Source organism: Hippoglossus stenolepis, chromosome 1 (assembly GCF_022539355.2).
Source record: "Hippoglossus stenolepis isolate QCI-W04-F060 chromosome 1, HSTE1.2, whole genome shotgun sequence".
Taxonomy (NCBI): domain Eukaryota; kingdom Metazoa; phylum Chordata; class Actinopteri; order Pleuronectiformes; family Pleuronectidae; genus Hippoglossus; species Hippoglossus stenolepis.
Window position 1 is genome coordinate 2471321 of NC_061483.1, and position 23089 is coordinate 2494409.

At 42.2% G+C, this 23089-nt stretch overlaps 1 protein-coding gene across 3 annotated transcripts in view; it reads left to right on the forward strand.

Annotated features, from left to right (window-relative positions):
* The window catches only part of LOC118102605 (nuclear receptor ROR-alpha A), a 48429-nt gene extending 32918 nt beyond the window's left edge, over nucleotides 1–15511 (forward strand). For 2 of the 3 annotated variants that reach the window (XM_035148947.2, XM_035149123.2), the window contains 10 exons: nucleotides 5515–5600; nucleotides 6337–6478; nucleotides 6918–7195; nucleotides 7290–7482; nucleotides 8993–9114; nucleotides 9702–9834; nucleotides 10594–10701; nucleotides 11119–11229; nucleotides 11352–11464; nucleotides 11820–15511. In XM_035148947.2, coding sequence (XP_035004838.2) covers nucleotides 5515–5600; nucleotides 6337–6478; nucleotides 6918–7195; nucleotides 7290–7482; nucleotides 8993–9114; nucleotides 9702–9834; nucleotides 10594–10701; nucleotides 11119–11229; nucleotides 11352–11464; nucleotides 11820–11984 — 1451 coding nt within the window. In that variant the 3' untranslated portion in view covers nucleotides 11985–15511. The remainder of the gene's footprint in view (nucleotides 1–5514; nucleotides 5601–6336; nucleotides 6479–6917; nucleotides 7196–7289; nucleotides 7483–8992; nucleotides 9115–9701; nucleotides 9835–10593; nucleotides 10702–11118; nucleotides 11230–11351; nucleotides 11465–11819) is intronic. The other variant, XM_035149030.2, reaches the window with a different exon arrangement.
* The last annotated feature ends 7578 nt before the right edge of the window (nucleotides 15512–23089 follow it).

Genomic DNA, 23089 nt, shown 5'->3' on the forward strand with positions numbered 1-23089 from the left:
CAGAGACTTTTACCGTGCGACCTGATGGAGAAGTGTCCAACTGAACCACCAACTGTGGCTGAGGAACAAGCTGCTGCTTCATCTGCCGACAGGCTTAATGAGGGTGTCTGCGCTCCATGTGCCATATGTCTGCCGTTATTTCATCCACGCTGAGATTATGTGGAAGCGCGCCAAGGAGATTAAAGAACAGAGGCTCTCTGCAACGTCTGAGGGAGAGAATTGATCTCACCTCACCGGACCACGAGGAAGTAATGTCATCCTCCGTTTGTAGAAGAAAGTCAAACAGTCGCCTGCCTCATGAACTGGGGTCAGCAGCTGCAGAGTCTAGACTGTTCAGCCACAGCTCTGATCAGACCTGATGTTGGATGAGTGGGAAGAACATGAAGTCGAATGGAGGAACTGTTTTGAAGTAGAGCTGTAATAATAACAATAAAGATGGAAGCAGCTATAAAATGCACCTGAAATACAATAATCAGACAGTTAAATAATAGATAAAGGGAAAACAGACCTTGACCAGGAGTTGTCGAAACTGGTCTTTAATCCCCCGGAGTTCAAAGGATAACACACATTAGGTCCTGCCTGTTTTAAAGAGAGACCATGGAACTGCTGCAGAACAGAACTGATGCTAAACCATGTCTGTGTTTTCTAAAGAAACATTTTACTCATAGTTAACAAATGAATCATGTTTTGTTGCTATTGCACAAAAACAAAAAAATATGAACCCAATATTTAAAAGAGTTCAACAACAACACTTTGACAGGGAGTGAACCAGCAGATGCATGTATGGCTAATATTCATTAGCTCGACATGCTACTTAGACGACGGATATAATATGGATCAAGTCACTATTTCTGCACTGAGGTGTCTCTAACTTTTAATTTACCTGCTAGTCGTGCTAACAGTGAAAATACGAACTCTTCTCGTAAACCGCAGACTGTAAATGAAGATAGTTGACAGCGGCCAACCACCAGGGGGAGCCTTTATGTTTGACATTATTATTTACAGTCTGTGTCGTAAACACAAGCCCCAACCACCAAGCTGTCTGAGGTTAAGTTGCATTGTGGGTAAAGCAGGTGCAGGTTTTGACAGGTGCGATGTTAAATTGAGTCCTGCGGTTCTCAACCTTCTGCTCGACTCCAAGGACACGAGTTCAGGATGAAAAAACAGACAAATGGAGATGTTTCCCAACATGCTTTGAAGGCCTCAGTCAGACAGGACGAGGATCTGCAGCCAAAGGCAAACAGTCGCATTTGACTCTTAGTTTGACGGAAACATGCTGACGAGGAAGAAAAGAAGACGAAAGAGAATGAACGCTGTTTTATCTGAGGGAGGAGGGAGGACGAGGTCTCTGAGGGAGAGTCACCCGCTGGTCCAACGCTCCTCTGATAAACACAGCGGCCTCGTCGCAGACAGACAAACATGAAAGCTCTGTGAGTGTGACGACTGCCGCTCTGACAGCTGATGAGTCATTAAAACAATTTCCTCTCGGCTCCGCTGATGTAAAGACTCGCTGAGCGGACGAGAAGACGACGTGTTGTCACATTTCACTCATCAAACCAAAGGTCAGTGTGAGCTGCAGGATGACGATACGCACAAAATCAATATCACAACCGTTATCACTATAACAATCTAAACAAATAAAGAAATCAGGATGTTGAGTCAGAAAATGTCAGAAAATATGTCGATCACGTTTCGCAAAAAACAAATGTCCGTTACTCAAGATTCATTTTACTGTGATATAAACAGTTCTTCTATTCTCTTCTTGTGTAATTGTGATTGAAGCATGGAAAATATTCTGATGGTTTTACAGAAACATAATTTGTATAGGGTTAGGGTTAGGGTGACTTTACTAACAATTAGTAAAGTCAATCAATCAGTATTTTAATGATGGATGAGTTGTACATTATGATTATCTGATCTAATTAGATGAATTATAGATAAATGATAAATCAAACCAAATAGTTTATCACACAGTCAAGCTCATATCTCCATAAACTCCCTTGAATCCAATCAATCTGCACCAAATCTCACACACACTATTTAGTATCCTCTAAATATGTTGATCCATAAATTATTCTCAATGAAAATACTAAAAACCTCACAGTCTTAAATAAATAAATAAAAAGCAAGTTGATTGATCATCTGATGCAAAAACACTTGGAAACTGACCAATCACAGACAAGGTGCAGACTGCAGCTCTTCTTTTTCTTCTTCTACTGTTTAATGCTGTTTCTACTTCCTGTGATTGGTCTAAAAGTCCAAACTATCCTACAAAGTGTTTTCACTCTGCAAACAAACAGAACCAGGTTCAGTTTGATCCAGACCCAGAACACCTCTTCTGCTCTGAGGAACCTTTCACACCTGATGTTCAGGTTCAGACAGTCATCATTCTCACATTTATGTTCTCTGCCTCGTTCAGTCTTTTCTTTTTCTGTTTTTCTACCTCTATATGATCCAGATCCAGATGTTTGTGTTTGCAGTTGTATGAATAATATAAATATTATAAATAACCTTGGCTCTAATTTCAGTCGACAGCTTTGTTCAATGTAACGTTTGATGTTGAAACTAATTACTGCAGCATAGGCGAAGTGTGTATGTGTACTTGTACAGATATCTTTGTGAGGACCAGTTTGAGCCTAGAACCTACTGAGGGAGGACATTTTGGTAAAGTGAGGACATTTTGGTAAAGTGAGGACATTTTGCCCAGTCCTCACTGTCAGACCCACTTTAATGAGCTGTTTCAGGGTTAAGACCTGGTTTTAGGGTCAGAATTAGGTTTAGGTTAGGTTGAGGCATTAAGTTGTGTGAAGTCATTTCTGTTTCCTCTTAAGGACTTTTTTCCAGCATAAAACACTGACCTTGTCAGGACCAGTTGACGTCATGGGGACCAAGGCTCAGTTATCGTAGCATCCAGGCTTAACATCGTAGCAAAGGCTGCTTAGTGACCAAAAAGAACCAATCAGGAAGTGTCGACATTATTGTTTCCAATCGTCTCAGTTTCTGTCCGTCCAGACTAAAACTTGGGCCCAGAGTTTAGCAGCGTTTTCAAACTTCTCCGTTTTAGTGACTCTAAAACTCTGGATTTATACTGCAGCCAACCACCAGGGGGAGATCGTGACACTTTTCGGGATCTGTCATGTCGTCCATCTTTATTTACAGTCAGTGATTTTTTCAGAGATCTGTGCTCATCCCTGTGCTTTTTGCTCCTGATGATCTAAAACTGATAAAGTGTGTTCAAATGAAAACCGAGACTGAAATAATGATGATACAGGTTTTTGTGTTTCTCTCAGTCAAAGTGGTCGAAGTCCCAGAAAAAGCATTTTTCTTCTTCGTGAACATCTGTTCATGGGTCTGTGGTTATTTTCTCACGGAGCAGCTGCACAGATATGATGAAGTGAAGTTGCCAAAGACCAGCTGGAGATTTCAGCAAGAACGCCACAGTCCCAAATCTTTCGCACCGTGTCCTTGTGTCCTCGGGGATTCGTGAGTTGAGCCTCTGTTGGTGTGAAGATTTAAGAGCAGGTCGCCTGGTTCCAGACTTCTGAGCCTCTGCCCTCGTTTTTGACCGACTTCATCTCAACCACGACGTCTGTGTTAGCGTCGAGGCTACATTCAGTTTCTATAATAAACTGTACGCATATAGATGCATATGAAAGACTGAGGAGGTGGGTTGTTTATGAAGTGAAGCAGCTGAACCAGATAATGTGAGTTACTGATTTTTGTCTCATTGAGGCTTGAAGGTCGATGGTTGAAAATCCAGGAAGTTTTTAGCATCACTGTTTTCACTTAAAATCCACATTGACGATCTGATGATTTTATGTCGTCATCGATATTAAAGACGTCCACGATTTGCTTCAAAGTGATCAACAGTCTTTACGTCTGTGCTGATTGGCCACATTATGTCACATGTCTGTATGACAGCGTAGATCTGGAAAATAAAGTGTTTTTAATGAAACAAACACGATATTCGAGTCTGAATATCCTCAACATTACGAGTTGTATCGATGTTTTTCTCTCGTCTGTCTCTGTTTGTTCTGTGTTCTCATGCTTCAGCTGAAAAACTCTCAGTTAATGCGACTCGTCTTGTGGTTCACTGACTTCAGCATGTAGATCCTCGTTCACTGGGTCAGGTGGTCAATCCTTCGCTGTGGGGGGAGGGCGAGAGACACCGGGGCACAGAGAGAAACTGAAAAGAGAGAGAGAGCGATAAACAGAAAGAGAGCGAGAGAGGGAGACAGAGAGAAAGAGAGAGAGAGGGGAAGGGGATAGATTTAACATAAAAGAATGAAATCAAACGTTATTTGGAAAAATATCTCCTTGGATCCTTTTTCCTCAGTTGAACCTTCGGGGCCACCGAACATTTTATTCTCATCGTGGTCAAAAAAAATCTTTTATTCGAATTTCATTCAAACTTCTCTCAGATGAGATTTTATCCAACTGATATACGAGTGACAGAATATTAAAATTAAAATAAGAAACATGACACATCCAGTGTTCAGTGTATTTAAATGTTAAACTTGATAACATGACTAATGATTCTGAAATCAAAACTAAAACGTCTCGATGCTGGTGTCACGATACAGGAAGACGGGATCCTGGTTTTATCTGAACACACAATTTAATGTTGATTTACAAACACTTATAACTGATATCTCAATAAAACACCTGCAACATCAAGGAAAAGTAGGATTTTTTTAAAGATTATAATCAAAGATGATAAATGTGATCATATATGAATCCAATAATTTTGTTTTGCTGTAAAAAAAGTGGAATCTGACCTGTGGTTTGACTCAGTTGTCGACCGCTGCTGTAGTTTATCAGAGGACATAGAAAACGAGTGTTAGCACGCTGCCCCGCCCACGTTGGCTGCTACAGAGCAGTCGTCTGTTTATTCAATTTCCATTAACGTTGAACGTATCACGTGTCCAAATCTCACCAAATTCAACAGTGCACCTTCTCGGGCAATTTACAATAGACTGGCCGAGTGTGAAGCCGATAAGATGAAGGGTTCGTTAGATACTCGTTCCACATTCAGACGGACATTTGTGGAATTAGTAATATTGTTCTCATGTGGGGGGAAACTCATGTTTTGTTCAAGCAGCAGTGAGACGAACGTTGCTTCAGACTCCACCACCTTGTTTTCAGTTTGTGTGTGTTCATGTGGCCACGCACTTACATAATGTCCCTCCTCTAAATATAGCCGGTGTGAGTGGAGCCGTCCGTCTGTGTGTATTAATACTGTCCATGTGTTGAAAGTTGAGACGCTGCAGTTTTACCTCTGATGAACTTAACCTGATTCTTATTTCACATTTTATCCGATCCTTCAATTCTTCATACAAACGACCGAACACATGTTTGACACTAACGTCTGTGACATGACGTCTGATGTCAGATGGTAGTGATGATGATGATTTGACAGACCTGACAGTTTGAGGTGCAGCTGCTGATAGATGTGTTGTTGTTGTTGTTGTTGTTGTTCATCTCTGACAGTTTCTCTTGTTTTTCTCTCTGTAGCTCAGATTGAAATCATTCCCTGTAAAATCTGTGGAGACAAATCTTCAGGGATTCACTACGGGGTGATCACCTGCGAGGGCTGTAAGGTAAGCCCCGCCCCTTCCTCGACACCATATCACTTCCTGTTTGACACTGAGCTTCCTGCTTCCTCTCGGAGGTTGTCATGGAGATTGGTCTGATATTCAAGTCCTTGTTACTTGTTTTCATATTTAGTTAAAATATTTTTTTGTCTCATCTTAGTGAAAAACACGGAAACATTGTAGTTTTCATTCAGAAACAGTTTGACATTTAAAGGGACGTTGGTGTTAAACATCTGTTGATGTTTTAAATCTTTGAAACAGGAGTTTATATACATTCTCATTAACCATTTATATCCAGTTACTTCTACTTATTGTCTGTTTTTATTGTAATTGTATATATCATCAATATTGAAAAGCTGTTTTTAGGTTGTTCGTTGGTCTGTCCCATTCTTGTGAACACGATATCTCAAGAACACCTCGAGGGAATTTCTTCAAATATGGTGCCAACGTTCACCTGAACTCAAGGATTAGCTGATTACAAGTTTATGGTCAAAAGTCAAAAACTTGACAATTATATCTCAAGTTCAAATTCTTCACATATCGTCCAGTTGTCCCTTGGACTCAAATATGAACTGATTATATTTCAGTGGTCAAAGGTCAAAGTGACCTCATATGAGATTTGGAGATTAATCGATGGAGGCAGGAGATTTTGGGAGAAACAAGACTTTAAAACCTGGTGTAAAGATGAGTGAAGGTCTGACCCTGGTGTCACTGACTAAAACCTCTGTCCCTCCTCTCGCAGGGTTTCTTCAGACGCAGTCAGCAGAGTAACGCCACCTACTCGTGTCCTCGCCAGAAAAACTGTCTGATCGACCGAACGAGCCGAAACCGCTGCCAGCACTGCCGTCTGCAGAAATGTCTGACTGTGGGCATGTCCCGAGACGGTGAGACACACGCACACACACACACACACACACACACACACACACACACACACACACACACACACACACACACACACACACACACACACACACACACACACACACTCACCTGCAGAAACATCTGGTGGTCAGCAGTTTGCAAGATGTTAGTCTGCAGACGCACAAACAAAACGCAGCAGATGTGTCAGGTGTGTGGGAAACGTGTGGTCGGAGCAAATGTTCCAGGAAGTTTTTCCCTCTGTGGCTGATTCACTTCTTAATTATCTTTATGAACATTTGTCATTTGATTAACTTTTTGGGCTCAAAGGTCAAGAATAACAAAACTATGGGGAGAGAGATGATTTGATAATCATGCATCAGGTCAACAATCTGCACAATCTCTGCGTCCTATTGAGACATGTCATGACTTGAATATTTAAATATACATCTATATCCACAGCGGTGAAGTTCGGTCGCATGTCGAAGAAGCAGCGGGACAGTTTGTACGCTGAGGTTCAGAAACACCGGCTCCAGCAGCAGCAGCAGCAGCAGCAGCAGCAGCAGCAGCAGGGGCCCCCCCTCATGTCCCACCCCGGCCTCAACAGCCCGAGCCCCGGAGACACCGAGCCGCTCTCCCCCCAATACGGCCTCTCGTCCAGCGGCCTCACTGAGCTCCCTGATGAACTCGGGGGCTACATGGAGCAGAACTCCCCCGAAGGAGGATCCGTCTCATCCAAGGTTTGTGGCATTTTACAGAAAAGAAACAAATCATGGCCTGAAATGAATAGATTGTTATTCCAGTTTTTAAATCGACTGTTTCTTCCACCAACAGACGGACTCTGGAGGAGAGGGAGGAGGAGGATTGTTCTACCTGGACATTCAGCCCTCACCCGACCAATCAGGACTGGATATTAACGGCATCAAACCGGAGCCACTGTGCGACTACGGGTCCGGAAACGGCTTCTTCCCATACTGCTCCTTCACCAATGGAGACACGTCGCCCAGCGAGTCCATGACCGAACTGGGTGAGCTGCAGGAATCAAGGGGGGTAGATAGATGATAGATAGATAGATAGATAGATGATAGATAGATAGATAGATAGATGAACAACAGCAGGTCCAGGGCTTTGCACATAGAGCGAAGAACAAGAGACTGAAGACTAAATTATTAAATTATCAATGAAAATTTGTATTAGCAGTAGTTGTTTGCAAAGATAAAGGCAGGAACAGGACTAAAATAAATAAATTTGAATATAAGATGTGCAGTCATAATTCACAGTTATTACAGGAGCAGCCTGAGAGTTTAGATGTGGACAGAATATGTAAGAAAGTTTCCTCCTTCACTCCCTGAGCGTCTGTAACTCTGGTGAGTGGGTTCCATCTCCTGTGAGAAGAACTGACGATGAGAGTCAGCTTCAACTGTCAGAATCAGCTCCAGCAAGTTGAAGAGCGAAGCTGAACTGTAGATGGTTAGCGCCTGTAATGGATTAGAAAAGTAATCTGTCTCTAGTCCTGTCTCTGTGTGTGAGCTGCTCTGGAAAGTAAAACACCAGCAGAAGGTTGCAGAGCTGGAGGGAAGATAAACAGAGAGAAGATGAGGAAATATCCTGAAAGAGGAGAAGACTACTCGCTTCTCTTAGCTCATACGTGGCGACCTGTGTTTTCTCTGCTCTGGATGCTGACGTCTGAACGCTGCTGCTGATTGTGTTGGTTTAGTTTCTTTGTGATTGGTGGACTGCAAAACTAAAATCTCCCTTCTGGGATAAATAAAGTTGTTTGAATTGAATTACGAAGGAGACAAAGAGGAGAGGAGTGTGTGGGGCAAACAGAGGTGGTTGAAAATAGCAGGAGGTTGGAAACTCATCTTCACAGCTCATTAAAATCTCTGTGTGGTAATTAGCTCTCTGTTAATTAGGGACAATTGGGATGTGGCGGGCGCTCGCTGTGGGAAATCTTCTTCTCTTTGTCCCGGGAGATTTTTCTTTTCTTTGACAAAAGCTTTTCTCAAATTAACGTTCCCACACTGAGCCCTGGTCCGAACTATATGGATTATCTGGTGTTATTTCATATTGATTCATTCATTCATGCAGAAACAATTAACAGCAGCACAGAGACACTGAGCAGAAGAATGATTTCAGTTTGTTTCTGATCTGAGCTGCGTTCACCAACATGTTTTAATCTTATCTTATCCCATCTTATCTTATATTATCTTATCTTGACAGAGTTTCATTCTGTATTTAAACTTTAACACTGACGCACCAAACTCGTCTACTGGGTCACGATGAACTGGATGTTAAAAGCATCATTAAAGTCAGGAAGTGGTTTGTTTTAAACCAGGCTCAGACTGTAAATAAAGAAGTGAGGCCAAACACATCCGGATCAAAAACAAATAAAACTCTGTTAGAAAAGAATAAATAAAAAATAATAACACTAAACGTGTGGCAGACATTTAAGCGTGACCTCCTGATATGACAATAAAAACTAGAATTAAGTGAAATCAGGGCGGTACGATAAAAGTGCGATGTTGTTATTTCAGATCATCTGGTCCAGATCATCTCCAAGTCTCACCTGGAGACGTGTCAGTACCTGAGGGAGGAGCTGCAGCAGATGAGCTGGCAGAACTTCCTGCAGGACGAGGTGCAGAGTTACCAGAGCAAGGTGTGGTCACTGTTTCTGTTTGTAAAGTCACATGGTGCATCTGAGCATTTATATCCTTTTTATCGTACTTTTTCATGTTAAAGGTTTTTGTACATTTTTTTCTATTGCTACATAGCCAGTTTTAAATTTAACGCAGAACTCGCATGTTTGAGTTGGACGCTTCAATGGAAACGCCGCTCATTCAATTTGAATGTGGTGAGGTCGTGTTTCAGATGCTTCACTTTTTTTTGCTTTGTGCTCGGTGGAAGTTGAGTAAAGCTCGACTTTTCAAGCTACAGCCAATCAAATCATGCAAGGAGAGAGGAGGCGGAGTCAGCCGGTGAACCTGGTGTTTTGCTTCCTGTGTTCTTCTCTCTTGTCGATCAATCAGAAACTTGCATAAGTAAAATTCCTTTTCTCGTCAAGAGTTATCGTCTCGAGTGATGAAGGACGAATCTTATTTCGCTGACCTCCTTCTTCTCTTGTAGTTAGCATGCTAACCATCCAGCCCGCCTCGTCACTGAAGAAGTGGCGTGGCCGTACGGAGGACGTGTTTTAACCGTACCGTCTGTACGTCGTTTTGATTTCTTCCCTACTGTTGTGTGCAGCCGAGGGAGGTGATGTGGCAGCTCTGCGCCGTAAAGATCACCGAGGCGATCCAGTACGTGGTGGAGTTCGCCAAACGCATCGACGGCTTCATGGATCTGTGCCAGAACGATCAGATCGTGCTGTTGAAAGCTGGTGAGAGTAACTTTAACATCGGTCACTTCTTTACATGATCAAATATATGGTTAGAGGCATTAGACGCACTGAAGAGACATTAAGTGGAATATTCATTTTCTTCTTCTGATTGGCTGACGTGTTTTACAAATTCCCTACCATTCGATTATATATACAAAACACCAATGACAAACTAATGCGTTTTGTTTTGCAAATACAAAACACGAATAAATTATCCTTCGAAAACAAATAGCGTAGTACTAAAAAAACAAATCTTGTATGTACAACAGAATATATCCATTCAAGACAATTGTAATGAATTATGAGTCATATTTAGTATGAGAATTGTTTGTTTGTTAAGCTTTGGCATAATTTTTGCTCCGTATTGGGAAGTGTGGTTGTGATGAAGATGTTGATGATGTGTAATGTTTGTGCGCTTCTGCATCTTCCTTCAAGTTTTGTGGGATTTTTTTTATCCCTTTCTTCAACGTTGTGAGATTTTTTTAGACATTTTCACAGATTCTCCAGAGAATAATTCATGTACTTGATGAAAGAAGTAGAGGCAGCCATCCCAGCTACTTTTGTGGATGTTTCTACAAACCTCTTCATTCCCATAATTTTTTTTCCACAAATCTTTCACTTCATACGTGAAAATAATCTCTTTTTAAAATCAAATGTGCTTTAATTAGTGATGACTGATCGATCCAGGTCCGAGCAGCGAGTCATTAAATAACCATTAGCGTTTACTCATTATTAATCATCAGGTTCTCTCTCCGTCAGGATCTCTGGAGGTCGTCCTCGTCCGGATGTGTCGAGTGTTTGACTCGCAGAACAACACCGTTTACTTTGATGGGAAATTTGCAGGTCCTGACGTCTTCAGAGCGTTAGGTGAGAGGACGAAGGTTCTAACAGACGAAGGTTATATTCCAGCAAACTCAGTTACTCCACTGGTTCATTCTATGTGACAGTACAATTACATTTTTGTGACTTTTAATGACTTTACTGACTTACTCAAACGTGACTTTTATTTACTATACTTCACAAATGTTCTGCCTTAAAATACTATAATTTTATTACAGCACTCTAATATTAATATGACTTACTATGATAGTTTTGACATCTTATGTTTATGAGGTTTTTGATGCTTTACTTTAATTTCTTCAGTAACTCAGAAGTTAGTTTTTTTCAGAAAGATTAAAAGTTTTGTTTCTTTCTGTGCAAACAAACATGTCACCGAGGATAATGTCATTTGTTTCTGTGGTTCTAAGCATTCTTGTGTTTGTGTGTGTTTGTGTGTGTCTCCAGGTTGTGATGATTTGATCACGTCGGTGTTTGACTTTGCTAAGAGCTTGTGTTCACTGCACCTGACGGAGGACGAGCTCGCTCTCTTCTCAGCGTTCGTTCTGCTCTCGGCAGGTTCGTCTCTTCACTTTTTTCTCTTCAGTCTGTTTATCATTATCTGCAGCCGCCTCACAGCTGTGTGTGTGTGTGTGTGTGTGTGTGTGTGTGTGTGTGTGTGTGTGTGTGTGTGTGTGTAGACCGCTCTTGGCTGCAGGAGAAGCTGCAGGTGGAGAAGCTGCAGCAGAAAACTGAGCTGGCTCTGCAACACGTCCTGCAGAAGAACCACAGAGGAGACGCAGTTATGAACAAGGTACACACATTAACACATACATTAACACACACACACATTAACACATACATTAACACACACATTAACACACACACACACACATTAAAACAGCAGCATCATTTAAATTAATTGTTCCTCAAAATTGATCAGTTTGTTGTTAGAAACTTTTTTTTCAACATTTATGGAACATGGAAACTCAGAATCTAAAATAGCTCCATGCTGCCGCTCTGTGGAGAAGTTGTGAACTACAGCACAACACACTCAAGCTCAGCCAAACAATCACTGAGATGTAATAGATTACACAGTGAACTCTTCACGGTGTTGCCACAGTAACGAGACTGACTGAACTAACCATCATGTCACTTCCTGTCCTCAGCTCAGATGTAAAGTGTCAGCGCTGCGTTCACTGTGCAGTCGGCACTCAGAGAAACTGACGGCGTTCAGAACCGTTTACCCCGACGTGGTACGGACGCACTTCCCTCCTCTTTACAAGGAGCTGTTTGGTGTCGACCTCGAAGTTACGCCGCCGGCCGACGACTGAGCGGCGATGGCACGCTCCACAGAGCCGACCGGCGGCGAGCTGCTGGACTCAGACGAACGGAGGCCGGTTTGAACAGTGATGGAGGACGTGACGACTCTGCTGCACGTTTCCTGGACAGATGAGGCTTTGAGAAGGAAGAGACCTGAACTCGTCTCCACGTCAGTTTGTCCTCCTCCTCCTCTCTCGGCCTTGGGTTCGGACGCAGGGAGGAGTTGGCTTCGCCTGCATTGAGGATCGGAACCAGTTTCAGCTCTTACACTGAAACTTCAGTTTTCACACTGAAACTGGGTTTGTTTTTCCGTCACCAGCTCATCGACACCTCAGAACTTCTTCTTACGACACAATGATTTCATTCACACATCCTCGAGAAACGACTGGTGAGCTAACGTGGCTATTGAGCTAACTCGTGGACAAACTGGGGTCGAGGGCGAATGTTGGAAAACCAGTCAAACGACAGAGAATCAGAATCCGTCCATTTAACTGTTGAACCAGTTAAAACATCAAATCTTCAAAGTGTCGAGTGGAAGTTAAAATAAAGTTCGGTGAATTTGAATAATTGATGGTCAGACAACACGGATTGGAATCATAGACTGTAAATAAAGATGGACGACGTGATGACGTTAAATAAATGTTTGTCAAAGATGGTGTCTGTCATGTTAGGTAGGTCTTCTCACACTGATGTTTGTTCAAGGACTGACCGCAAATGAAGTCATCACCACAAGATGGCCGTGTTTGTATCGGCGATGTTTTAGTTTCAGGAAGTGGAGATGTGTCGTCCGTCTTTGTTTACGGTCTCTGTGTTGTTTACAGTGTAAGAGATGAAATCCAGCACATGAAAGGGCTGTTCTGTAACTCGGGCTCATCTCAGCTGATTCTTTCATTTGAAAACTCTGAGGTTCAGTTTGTGTAGAAGAGAGAGACTGAAATGACATCACCCCCAAAACACAGAAAAAGGTTTATTTTGTAATGTTTGTTGAACTGATGCATCACTCAGGTTCAAACGGGTGCTTCACTAACACAGTGGCGTTCATATGAGTCCTGCTCACTGACAGGTAACCTGCTATTCAGATGATATTCATATAAATTCACAGGTGACAGGTCGGGTCGCAGGGCCGGACTGGACTTGTAGATAAGAGCAGGTAACGGGACGGGTGGGTGCAGAACTCTGGTTCACATCACCGGATCTTTGATTTATCATTTTTCAAAAACGTGGACGTGGAAGAAGAAGGTTCCTTCTCTGAGTTCCTGTTGAAAAACAGGAAACAGAAAAAAGATTAACGTCCGACCTCATGAACGAAAAAGTTCAGTTTTACAAACAAACTCAAAACAGCACAGAGAATCATGGGTAGTATTCAGAGTCCTAAACATGACAATGACATATGACATATCTGATTGTTGTCTTTGTTTTCATCATCCAGCAGACACACTGAGCACGTAGCCTGTAGCACCATCTGGTGGTTATTACCTAAAAGTGCAGGTTTTCTTATTCCTCAGTTTCAGCAAATCTGAATCTCATCTGTTCCGAATTCTTCTGAATTACAGTTTATTTAATCATTAGCTTGAAATTTTTAAACATTAACACAGAGCTAAAATTTAATGAAACAAAATATTAGAGTACAAGAGTGGTGTTTTTTTATATTTCCCAAATCCAGTGAAAACATTCAAACAGGAACGATCTCAGTCACTGGTTGAAGACGTGAATCTCTAATATAAAAAAAGAAAGAAAAGATTCCTGAACACAACAGATTGTTCAGGAATAAAGTCATAATTTGAGTCTCTGTTGTGTTAGAGAAGAAATATCAGAAGATCAGTCTGTCGCCTGTGTTACAGGAGGAATGTGCAGCATCTCGATTAGATTTTATAACGGAACCACATGATCATAGAGATGAGGAATATGAAAAGATTGTGTAAGAAAGTATCTTTTCTAAAAAGAAATCAAAATGTGAGGTTTAAAATGTTTCTGGAAAATCAAATGAAAGTTTATTTTTTTTCAATGATCTGGTTATTTAAAGGTTTTGCAGTTACAGGGCATTGCCAGTAGGCGGTGCTGCAGCACCGTCAGAACCCAGACTTCCAGTGAATTTACATCAGCAGCTGTAACTTTACAAATCTATCAGACACGTTCAGCATCAAACTATTTCTTTACTCACCAACTTTTGTCTCCAGAAGTGAAAACAACAACGTTAATTCTTCTACTGAAGGTAGCATGCTAACCCATTCTTAGCTAATGTCCCACATCCAAAATAAACAGAACAGCGCCCCCCTGAGGCCTTTTTCCTTTTGGTTAAACTCTCCTAATTGTCGGACGTTCCCCTAATTTTTGTGTTTGCTATGCAGCTAATGTCCGACTCAACTATGCAGACACATGAAACAACAAATCACACATCGACCACAAACATCTGTTTTCAATCTGAGAAATGTCAACCACGATAAGTGATAAAACTTTAAAAATAATATCTGTAATATTCCTCTATTGTTCCAGTTATTGGTTGTAAAAGTTCTTTGGGTATTTTAGTGACTCGTTACGTCATATTTCATTTTAACTTCTCCGTCACACCCACACAGCTCTGCACGCCCAAAGTACAAAAATACACTCTGGCAAAAAATAATTGAACTTCAGCCATGACAAGTCAAGCAATAATGTAAATGTTGTATTTCATCTTTATTGTGTACAGTTTGAAAATAGAGCATGACGATGCAGATTCTAATTTATACGATTTCCTTTAGATCCAGTGTGTTGTTGGCGTACTACGACTGTCACATGATCACATGCGCCGACGACACACTTTCCTCTCTTTGCGTCACCTCATTGGTTTGACGAGTCTGTACAGGCCACAGGTAAATTCTAATATAGACTCCTTATCTGTTGATTAATATGCATCTTAATGTATAAAATCTGATTTAATATGCACTGTTCTATTTTAGATTTAGTTCAGTTTTGTGTTTTTAATATTTCAACATGCGTGTGGTTCTCGTTTAACTTTTAACGTTGGCCGGGTCTGGATTTTATCAGCTGTGCCAACGTGAATGTTTCTTCACAGGGAGACTCGTTAAAGGAAAATTCAGTCTTTTTACATCTTGACAATAAAAACTATTTAAGCCTCATACATTAAAAAAAATGTACACCTGGTGAGTGGATCACATGTTGCAGCCAGAGACGTAACGTGTTCTACAGACTGTTACTAAAGATGGACGACATGACAAATCATCAGTCTGCAGAGATTATTAACCACGAAGAGCCGCTGAGTTAGTGGACTGTAAAAATATCTATAACGTTTTTAGCAGCTGTGTCAATCAGGGTTTGCAACAAGTTTCAACTTGAAAGAAGAACTGAATTTTCCTTTAAATGATCAAATGTAATTCTGATTATGAAAACTCATGATCCAGTGATGTTATTGCTCAGCCTGCACCTGTGTCAGTGTGTCGGGCTCGAGCCTGTTGATTAAACACGATTTCTTTTGTTTTGATACGAAGCAGAACGGCTGTATCTGAAATGTACTGAAAAATAAAATAGAGAAAATAATTCACTGGCCTCTAACCTCTGTGTTTGAGCGAAAGGGAAGAAAAGGAAAAGATGGGAGGAAAGAAAGAGGGTAAGGAAAGGAAATAAGGGATATGGAAAGAAAGTAAAGAAAGAATCAGGAAGGAAAGGAAAGGAAAGAAGGAAAGAAAGGAAAGGAACAGAGAGGAGGAAAGGACGTGAGGACAAATTGGGTTTATGTGAATTTTGTGTGAGTGATTTTCTCTCCAGCAGGTGGCAGTAGAACACAGGCGTGTTCCTGCTTCGCCTGCAGATTAAACAGATTAAAGATTCTCTGTGAAGCGCTTTGATGTCGATGCCTCGTAAACGTTTTCACATGATGAGAAAAACGTTCAGAGACGTTTTCTATTTTCTCTCGTGATCTTTACTCTTTAGCAAAAACGACTTGTGTGAAAATATTCTGGTGGATTATTGTCACCTGTTCTCCTCAGTCGGTGAATGTTCTGTCTTTAAAGTCACATTTTACACAGTTCTATTTGTTTTATTTTCATACAGATTTGTCACCTGTTTTGTTTATTTTTTTATCTCTTTTTAATCTTTTATTTGCCTTAAACTGTGATGTCTGATTTAAAACATTTTAACATCACCTTGCTACCTGTGTCTGAACTTTAGGTGTGAACGTTTCCTCGGCCCAGACCGACGTTCAGGACGTTTCTCACCTGAAGGTCTGGACCAAGCTTCATGTCTTTGTTCCATTGGTTCGTTTTGCTTCCACTTGATAATATAGGTTGTGATTATTTGCATATGGAGCAGGAAGTGAGACACAATCACATGATCCAGGTCTGAACAGAGCCTCGGTGGTTGTAACCTCCCTGAATGGTACAAAAATGTATTTACTGTGTTTGAATGTTTTGCTAAGACGACAAATTACTTTACTGAAGTCGTCAGCTCGGCTGTTGCGTCTGATTTAAAGCTCCAGTGTGTAAGATTCAGGTGAAAGGATCTATTGATGGAAATTGAGTATAAAATCATCCCAGTGATGTTTTCACTAGTGTGTTTCATCTAAATTGTTGGAATTTATGTTTTCTATACCCTAGAATGGGCCCTTGATATTTCAATACTTTATATCTACATACTTTATATTTACATCAGGAAGGGCTCCTCTCTACGGAGGCCGCCATGTTTTTTACCGTAGCCCAAACTGAGTTTTTATGACAACTGAAGCTACCACAGGTTCTCTTTCATGTTTGGAAGGGGGGGGTTGATAGGACGGTAATCTGCCGTGTCACCGCTCGGCCTCGTCATCTTTATGCGGAGCTCAGGCTCCCTGAGGCCGAAGCGTTAACAGCCGCCAAAAAGCGTCTGTTGTGTGACGACCAAACGCTTCCCGTGAATCCCCTGAATGAGACTTTGATTTACACTCAGCCTCCTCTTCTTCTACCTCTTTACCCCCCCCAACCAGCCCTGCGGCTCTAATTAGCGGGACGCACAGGAGGACGACGACACAGCGAGGAGGAGGGAGTCGCAGGGGAGGCGTGTTTGTTAATGAGATGGATCAGACTTGGCAGCAGAGCCTGGCAGCGGCGTGTGGACACAGAGAGACAAACTCATGTGGAGCAGCAGCACAGAGCCGGACTGTAAATAGCCTCAGTCTGTTCCAGAGTCTGGAGATTATCTGCTTCTCTTCACACCGTCACTGTGAGGAAACCACAGAGAAGCATATGTGAAGAAGAAGAGATTCACTCAGGAACAAAGTTAAATGGTGAATGGTCTGTATTTATAATGTTACAGAAGATTTATTTACAGCTTTTGCCATTCACACGCACGTTCGTATGTTTATGTCCAGCACTTTCAGTATCTTGCCCCAGGACACCTCATCAGCTGAATGGGGAAGACAGGTATCAAACCGCCGACCTTCTGGTTCCAGAATGTCCGCTCTACCCCCTGATCCACAGCCACAGAAGAAAACGTCGGGCAAATGTCGGAGTTAAAGAAAACAGAGGTTCACTGAGCGACGTGTAAAATGTCCATAATACAAGTAAATACAATTCTCTCCCTCTCTCAGCAGTTTCCATCCACGCCTCCTGTTCTCTGCGCCTCCCACACTCTCTGTCTTTATTTCCCATGGTCCCCCTCTCTCTGGCGTGTTTTGCCGGCCTCCCCCGTGGCGTGCGGTGAGTGTTTGGCCCAGCGTCGTTTCTTCTTCAGCCTGGTTGTGTTCAGAAATAACTTGATGTTACCTGAGTGTCGAGATGAAGATCTATCACTGACGGCTGACTCACTTCTCAACATGTTCTCGCTTTTATCCTCCTCCACTCCACTTTCTCTCTGTTTTCTCTCTTCTTCCACTCGTCTATTTTCATAATCTGTCCATCTTTCCACACATATTCTGGGTTGTGTCGTCTCTCTCCTGATCCGTCCATCACGTCTCTGAGCAAAAATGCGTTTGACGGAAACTCTGTGTTTTCTGTGCCATCTGAGGATATTGAGACTGACATGAGATATTCACTTATTCACCATCTCAAAACACTGAAGGTTTATTTATTTCTTGTTTCTGTTTACGTGTGTAATGTTGAGCATTAATGATGCTTGAGACACAGCGACAACATTTACACGTTAAAATATCTTTGATCAGATGAAGTCGCTATTCAAAAGTTCATCATTTAAAACAAAATTTTAAATCCGTACCGAAAGGCTAAGCTGTGACTTCCTGTTTTCAGGTGAACTCATCAGATTGACTTTTGGAGGTCACAAATAGACTCTTAATAAAGATGGACGACTTGATTTCCCCCAAAAGTGAAGCCAAAGTGTCTCGATCTCCCCCTGGTGGCTGGCTGCAGTATTTACCTTCCTACCACTATCCAGAAATAAAGTTAAAATATCTCGGATACGAACGCTGCCATCTTGTGGTAACGACGTCAGAGTCTGTGCAGTAGTGATCATGGAGTGGAGCCATGGGAGAGAGGCCCCGCCCATACATGAACTTGACCAATCACCAGCCAATCACAGCTGTTTTATGTCATCAAATGACTAATTAAAACCAAACTGATCAGAAACGTCAGTGTGATGAGAACTACCTAAAACGATTGGTTTGGTCCATGTCCAATCTGCTAACATGTAGGAGGCAGGGTTTGTATGACCTTTACCACAGCCAGCCACCAGGGGGCGATCCAGACGGTTTGGCTTCAGTTTTGTCGTCCAGCAGTCTGCTGCTGATCCTCAGTAACTTGTAATGTAAATCAACTTTGTCCTAAATGAAACAGTTTTAACGTATTCAAGAGTTTTTCAGGCCTTAAACTTTCAGAACTTTCACTGCAACAGTTGCATCATACAAAGAAAAATTTTACCTTCTGACTTCATTCCTCTTTTCTGTTCTGTGAAACACCTGCAGCCTGCAGTTTCCTCCAGTGTTGTGTTAGTATGCTCACAGGTTTCTCCTCCTCCAGCACCGGCCGAGCTGAATACTAATATTTATTAATTAAGGGCTAATTTCTCGCTCCATTGATTCCAGCTCCCACGTCGCTCCACTCCTCTCCTCAGAGGATTAATGAGCGTGCAGACAAACCTCCGGAGTACAAACATGCATGTGGATTTCTCTGCAGGTCTTTTTTTGCTTCAGATGCAGATTTGCGAGGTTTCATGGATTTTCAGGGGTGAGTCAGTGAAGTGGAGGAGAGAGATGCTGCCTCTGGGTGTTGCTGTAGGTGGAGTCGTAATAACAAACTCTGCTCGTCCGACTCAAAATAAATTTCTGACTTTTTTTATACTAAAAACATAGAAAAGGTCGAAACAACAGATCAGGTCTGAATCCAGATCCTGGTTCTTCATGTTTAAATCAAGACAAACGAACCTTTACAATATGAAGTAGAAACAAAATCACTTCAGCTCAGATTTATTCATGAATCACAAAATTTGTAATCTGACAAAAAAAAGGGTTTTACCAGCCACCAAACTTCATGTTGAATCTTGTTTTCTTTCAGTATCACATTGTTTCCATGAACGTTTTCTGTACGTCACTGACTTCACTGCAAACAGGAGCTGATCACTGTCAATTCAGACGCTTTTATTTTGAAAGAACAGGAGCTGATCACTGTCAATTCAGCTGCTTTTATTTTGAAAGAACAGGAGCTGATCACTGTCAATTCAGCTGCTTTGATTGTTGTTTTGAATTAGTGCGACAACCTCAAACCCCTAAACTGAGTAAATAAATATAGTTTGTTCTTCTCACACTTGGTTTAATCTGTCGTGACTCCGACTAATAATACAGTGATCGTCTAATCAGCAGCACACAACAAGTCTGAGCTGCAGGTAAACAAACGTACGACTGTATTTTCTCCTCTGGGTTTCGTCTGTTTGCCTGTCGGCTGGATTTTCTCGGTGATGTGAAGTTTCTCTTATCCTCTGTGTTTCCTCTGCGATCAGAGCGACGCTGCGTTCAGCTCCCACAAATCTGCCGAGCTTATCAACACTTTCGCCGTCTTCTAATGTGTTTATCGTCCCCGCTGGAGTTTTAAGTTGCTTTGTGCCGCTCGCATTTATCTGAACTAAAGGTTCTTATCAGGGCGCGCGACGCTGCAGGAATAATAAAAACAGTCTGATATTATTGCTGTCGAGGTTATCTCGCTATAAAAAAACTTTTATTGCGTTAAGAAACTAAAAAACACACTGATAGTGAGTGTAGTTTTACTTCTGTTCTGACAATAATATTTAACACTGAAGACAATGAGAAAAATCTTTGCACATTATCTTCATAACGTTTGATTGGCTGCTAGTCTGACACTCCCCCTAACAAAGCCTGGTAAAGTAAGATACCTGCCACATGGTGGCAGCACTGAGTCGCCTTTCGTGACGCCCAGTGTCGTCAGGCGAAAACAGACAAAAGTTGAGGGTTCAAAGTGTTACAGTTTTTTAACTAAATATGGTTTTGATAAATTAGTGTATAGTTTTTACAAGAGTGTTTCATTTTGCAAAGGATCTGAGGTGTTCTGCTGATTGGGTGTAGTGTTTTGAAAAACAGGGCCCTGTTTTAAAAATCGTGCTTAAGCAATCGAGAAAAACTGTAATAAAAGTCCCATTTGCGAACCTGCTGAATCTGTCCGACCCACCGGCAGCAACGTGTCACCGCCCCTGAAAAGAAAAAGTGAAGAAGTAACAAAAAAATATGAGTCAATAAATAAAAGAATCAAAAGTTGAAGCGACATGTTTGTACGGAACAAAATGTAAGAAGCTCACAAATCCTCACGGAGCGCAAGCAGAGGACAAACGGATCACTGAGGTGGGGATGTGATAGTTTGATACTGACAATGCGTGTGTGTGTTTGTATGTGTGTGTGAGTGAGTGTTCGTTTGTGTGTGTGTGTGTGGGTGTGTGGTTGTGTATGTGTATGTGTGTGAGTGTGTAGGTGTGTGTGTGGTTGTGTGTGTGTGTGTGTGTACGTGTGTATGTGTGTGTGGTTGAAAGGGGAGAGTCTGAATTAGATCTCTGCTCTCTCGATAAGAGCACCTCGCTGCCGGGCGCCATCGACCGTCGCCTCATGAGTTCCTCTGCTCCAGCTGCCCCCCCGGCGGAACCACGAGCCCTGCTGCCTAAACAAAGAGTCGGTGTGAAGCTGCAGCTTTTAACCAACAATAAAGAGGAAAGGTAGAGCCGGGCGTCCGAGCATCACTGAGAGCTAGAGAGGGAGAGCATTTGGTTTTTATTTAGCCGTTAATGGCGAGCGTTCGATGGAGCAGAATAATGAGGCGGATCAATAAGCATCGACCTGCTGCCCAGCTCGCCCCTCCTCCCATTACTGCGAGGCCTCGGGGTATCCTAATCTGCTCCCTGAGTGAGAGGCTAACTGGAAATAACATCCAGGAACGCTGGAAAGGACGATCGATCTGCGTCATAAATGATACAAATATTGATTGTTTTCAGGTTTCAGAGCTTCGTTCGGACCCGGAGAGACGAGTCATCAGGAGTTTCATCTTCACCGGGTTCAGACGAGTTTAACTCCAGGAACACGTCCGAGCTTGTTGTTGTGTTTCCGTGGATGAAATCAGTCACTGAGTTTGTGTTGCAGTGAGTTTCTCGACCTTCGGGGTCAGAGACTGAATCAAGATTGGACGATGAACTCGATACCTCGGCTCCACGATCACTAACCGCACAGACTCTGACTCCGAGTGACGTCATCACCACAAGATGTTTGAATCTTCAGCCTCAGAGTGACTGAATTACAAAGTGAGACCAAAACTAACCAGATCAAATGGAAACAAAGGAACAAAAAGTAGAAGCTTGTTTCAGACTCTCAGGTGAGAAACATTATTATTGTGATTATTGTGATGACTTGTGATTTGAACAATAACCGTGGAGATAACACAGAATTTCACCAGATTTGATCATTTTGTGGGAATGCAAGAATTTAAATTCTGGTGTAAATTAGTTTGAAACACCTCAGGGTGTTTGAGCCGTTCTGTTGTTGTGTTAATGTTTGTGTTGCTGCAGCCTGAAGGGTTCTAATCTCATGACAGTGTGTTCCTGGGCGTCCCGGCTCTGTTATCTATGAGTGGGTCCAGTCGAGAGAAAACATTAATTGGACCTTCGTCTTCGTGTGTCAGTAACAGCGAGGAGGCCTGAGGAGGAGGAGGAGGAGGAGGAGGAGGAGGAGGAAGAATCAGCCATGACAGAAGGGCCTCGCTGCAGAGACGCACCATGTTCAAGCTCACGTCTCAACGGTAAACAAACCCACCAGACAAATATCTGGCGAGCGCGCGTCCTCCCACTCTCAGCCGCACTCAAAAGGTTGTGTGTGACTAATTGAATTAGCGCCTGTGGTCTCATTAATGTGCAGCATCAACAAGAGCTTAACAGGAGCGAGAGCGTCGACTGGAGCCGCAGCTGCTCCGCAAACAACGCTATCAGGAACGCCAGTGTCCAGGCTCGGATTAACGCTGACGAACCATAATTGGATTTCGTGAAAAGTTAATTGATTTGGGATAAATGTGTTTGTTTGTTTTGGGGTTTAGAGCAAAAATGTGTATCTCAGTGCAAAAACTTCTAACGTCTCAACAACAGCCTCCTCTGTTTTATGGAGAATGTTCTCACGCCTCATCTTTACGTTGCTAAAGACGCTTCGTTAAAGACGCTTCGTTAAAGTAGAAAACCGTTAAAAGTCAGAGATTGGTAACCCGTTAAAGACGCTTCGTTAAAGACGCTTCGTTAAAGTCGCTTCGTTAAAGTCTCGTTGTTAAAGGGATAGTTCACCCAAAAATGAAAACTCCCTCATTATAAGTGTTTGAGTCCACAAAACACAATATGATACAATTGAAGTAAATGGTGATCAATTCTTCAAATGTAAAATGTAAAAAACCACAGATGCCTCCACACTCCTCCAAGTGTTGGTTTGACTTGGATAAATTTGTATTTTCTGTGTGACATTGTGCTGTGACTGATTCCTGTCTCCTTTAAAACCAACAGCAGAGTAAGAAAGCGTAGATCTGAGACGTGACGGCTCCGTGATCTGCTCTCGACAGGAACACGTCTCCTCCACGCGTTGGTCTCTGAGGAGCTTCAGTCGTCTTCTCGTCATCTCCAGAGAAACGACTGACGGGATCAAACACAAACCTGAAGGTGAAATGCAGATTGC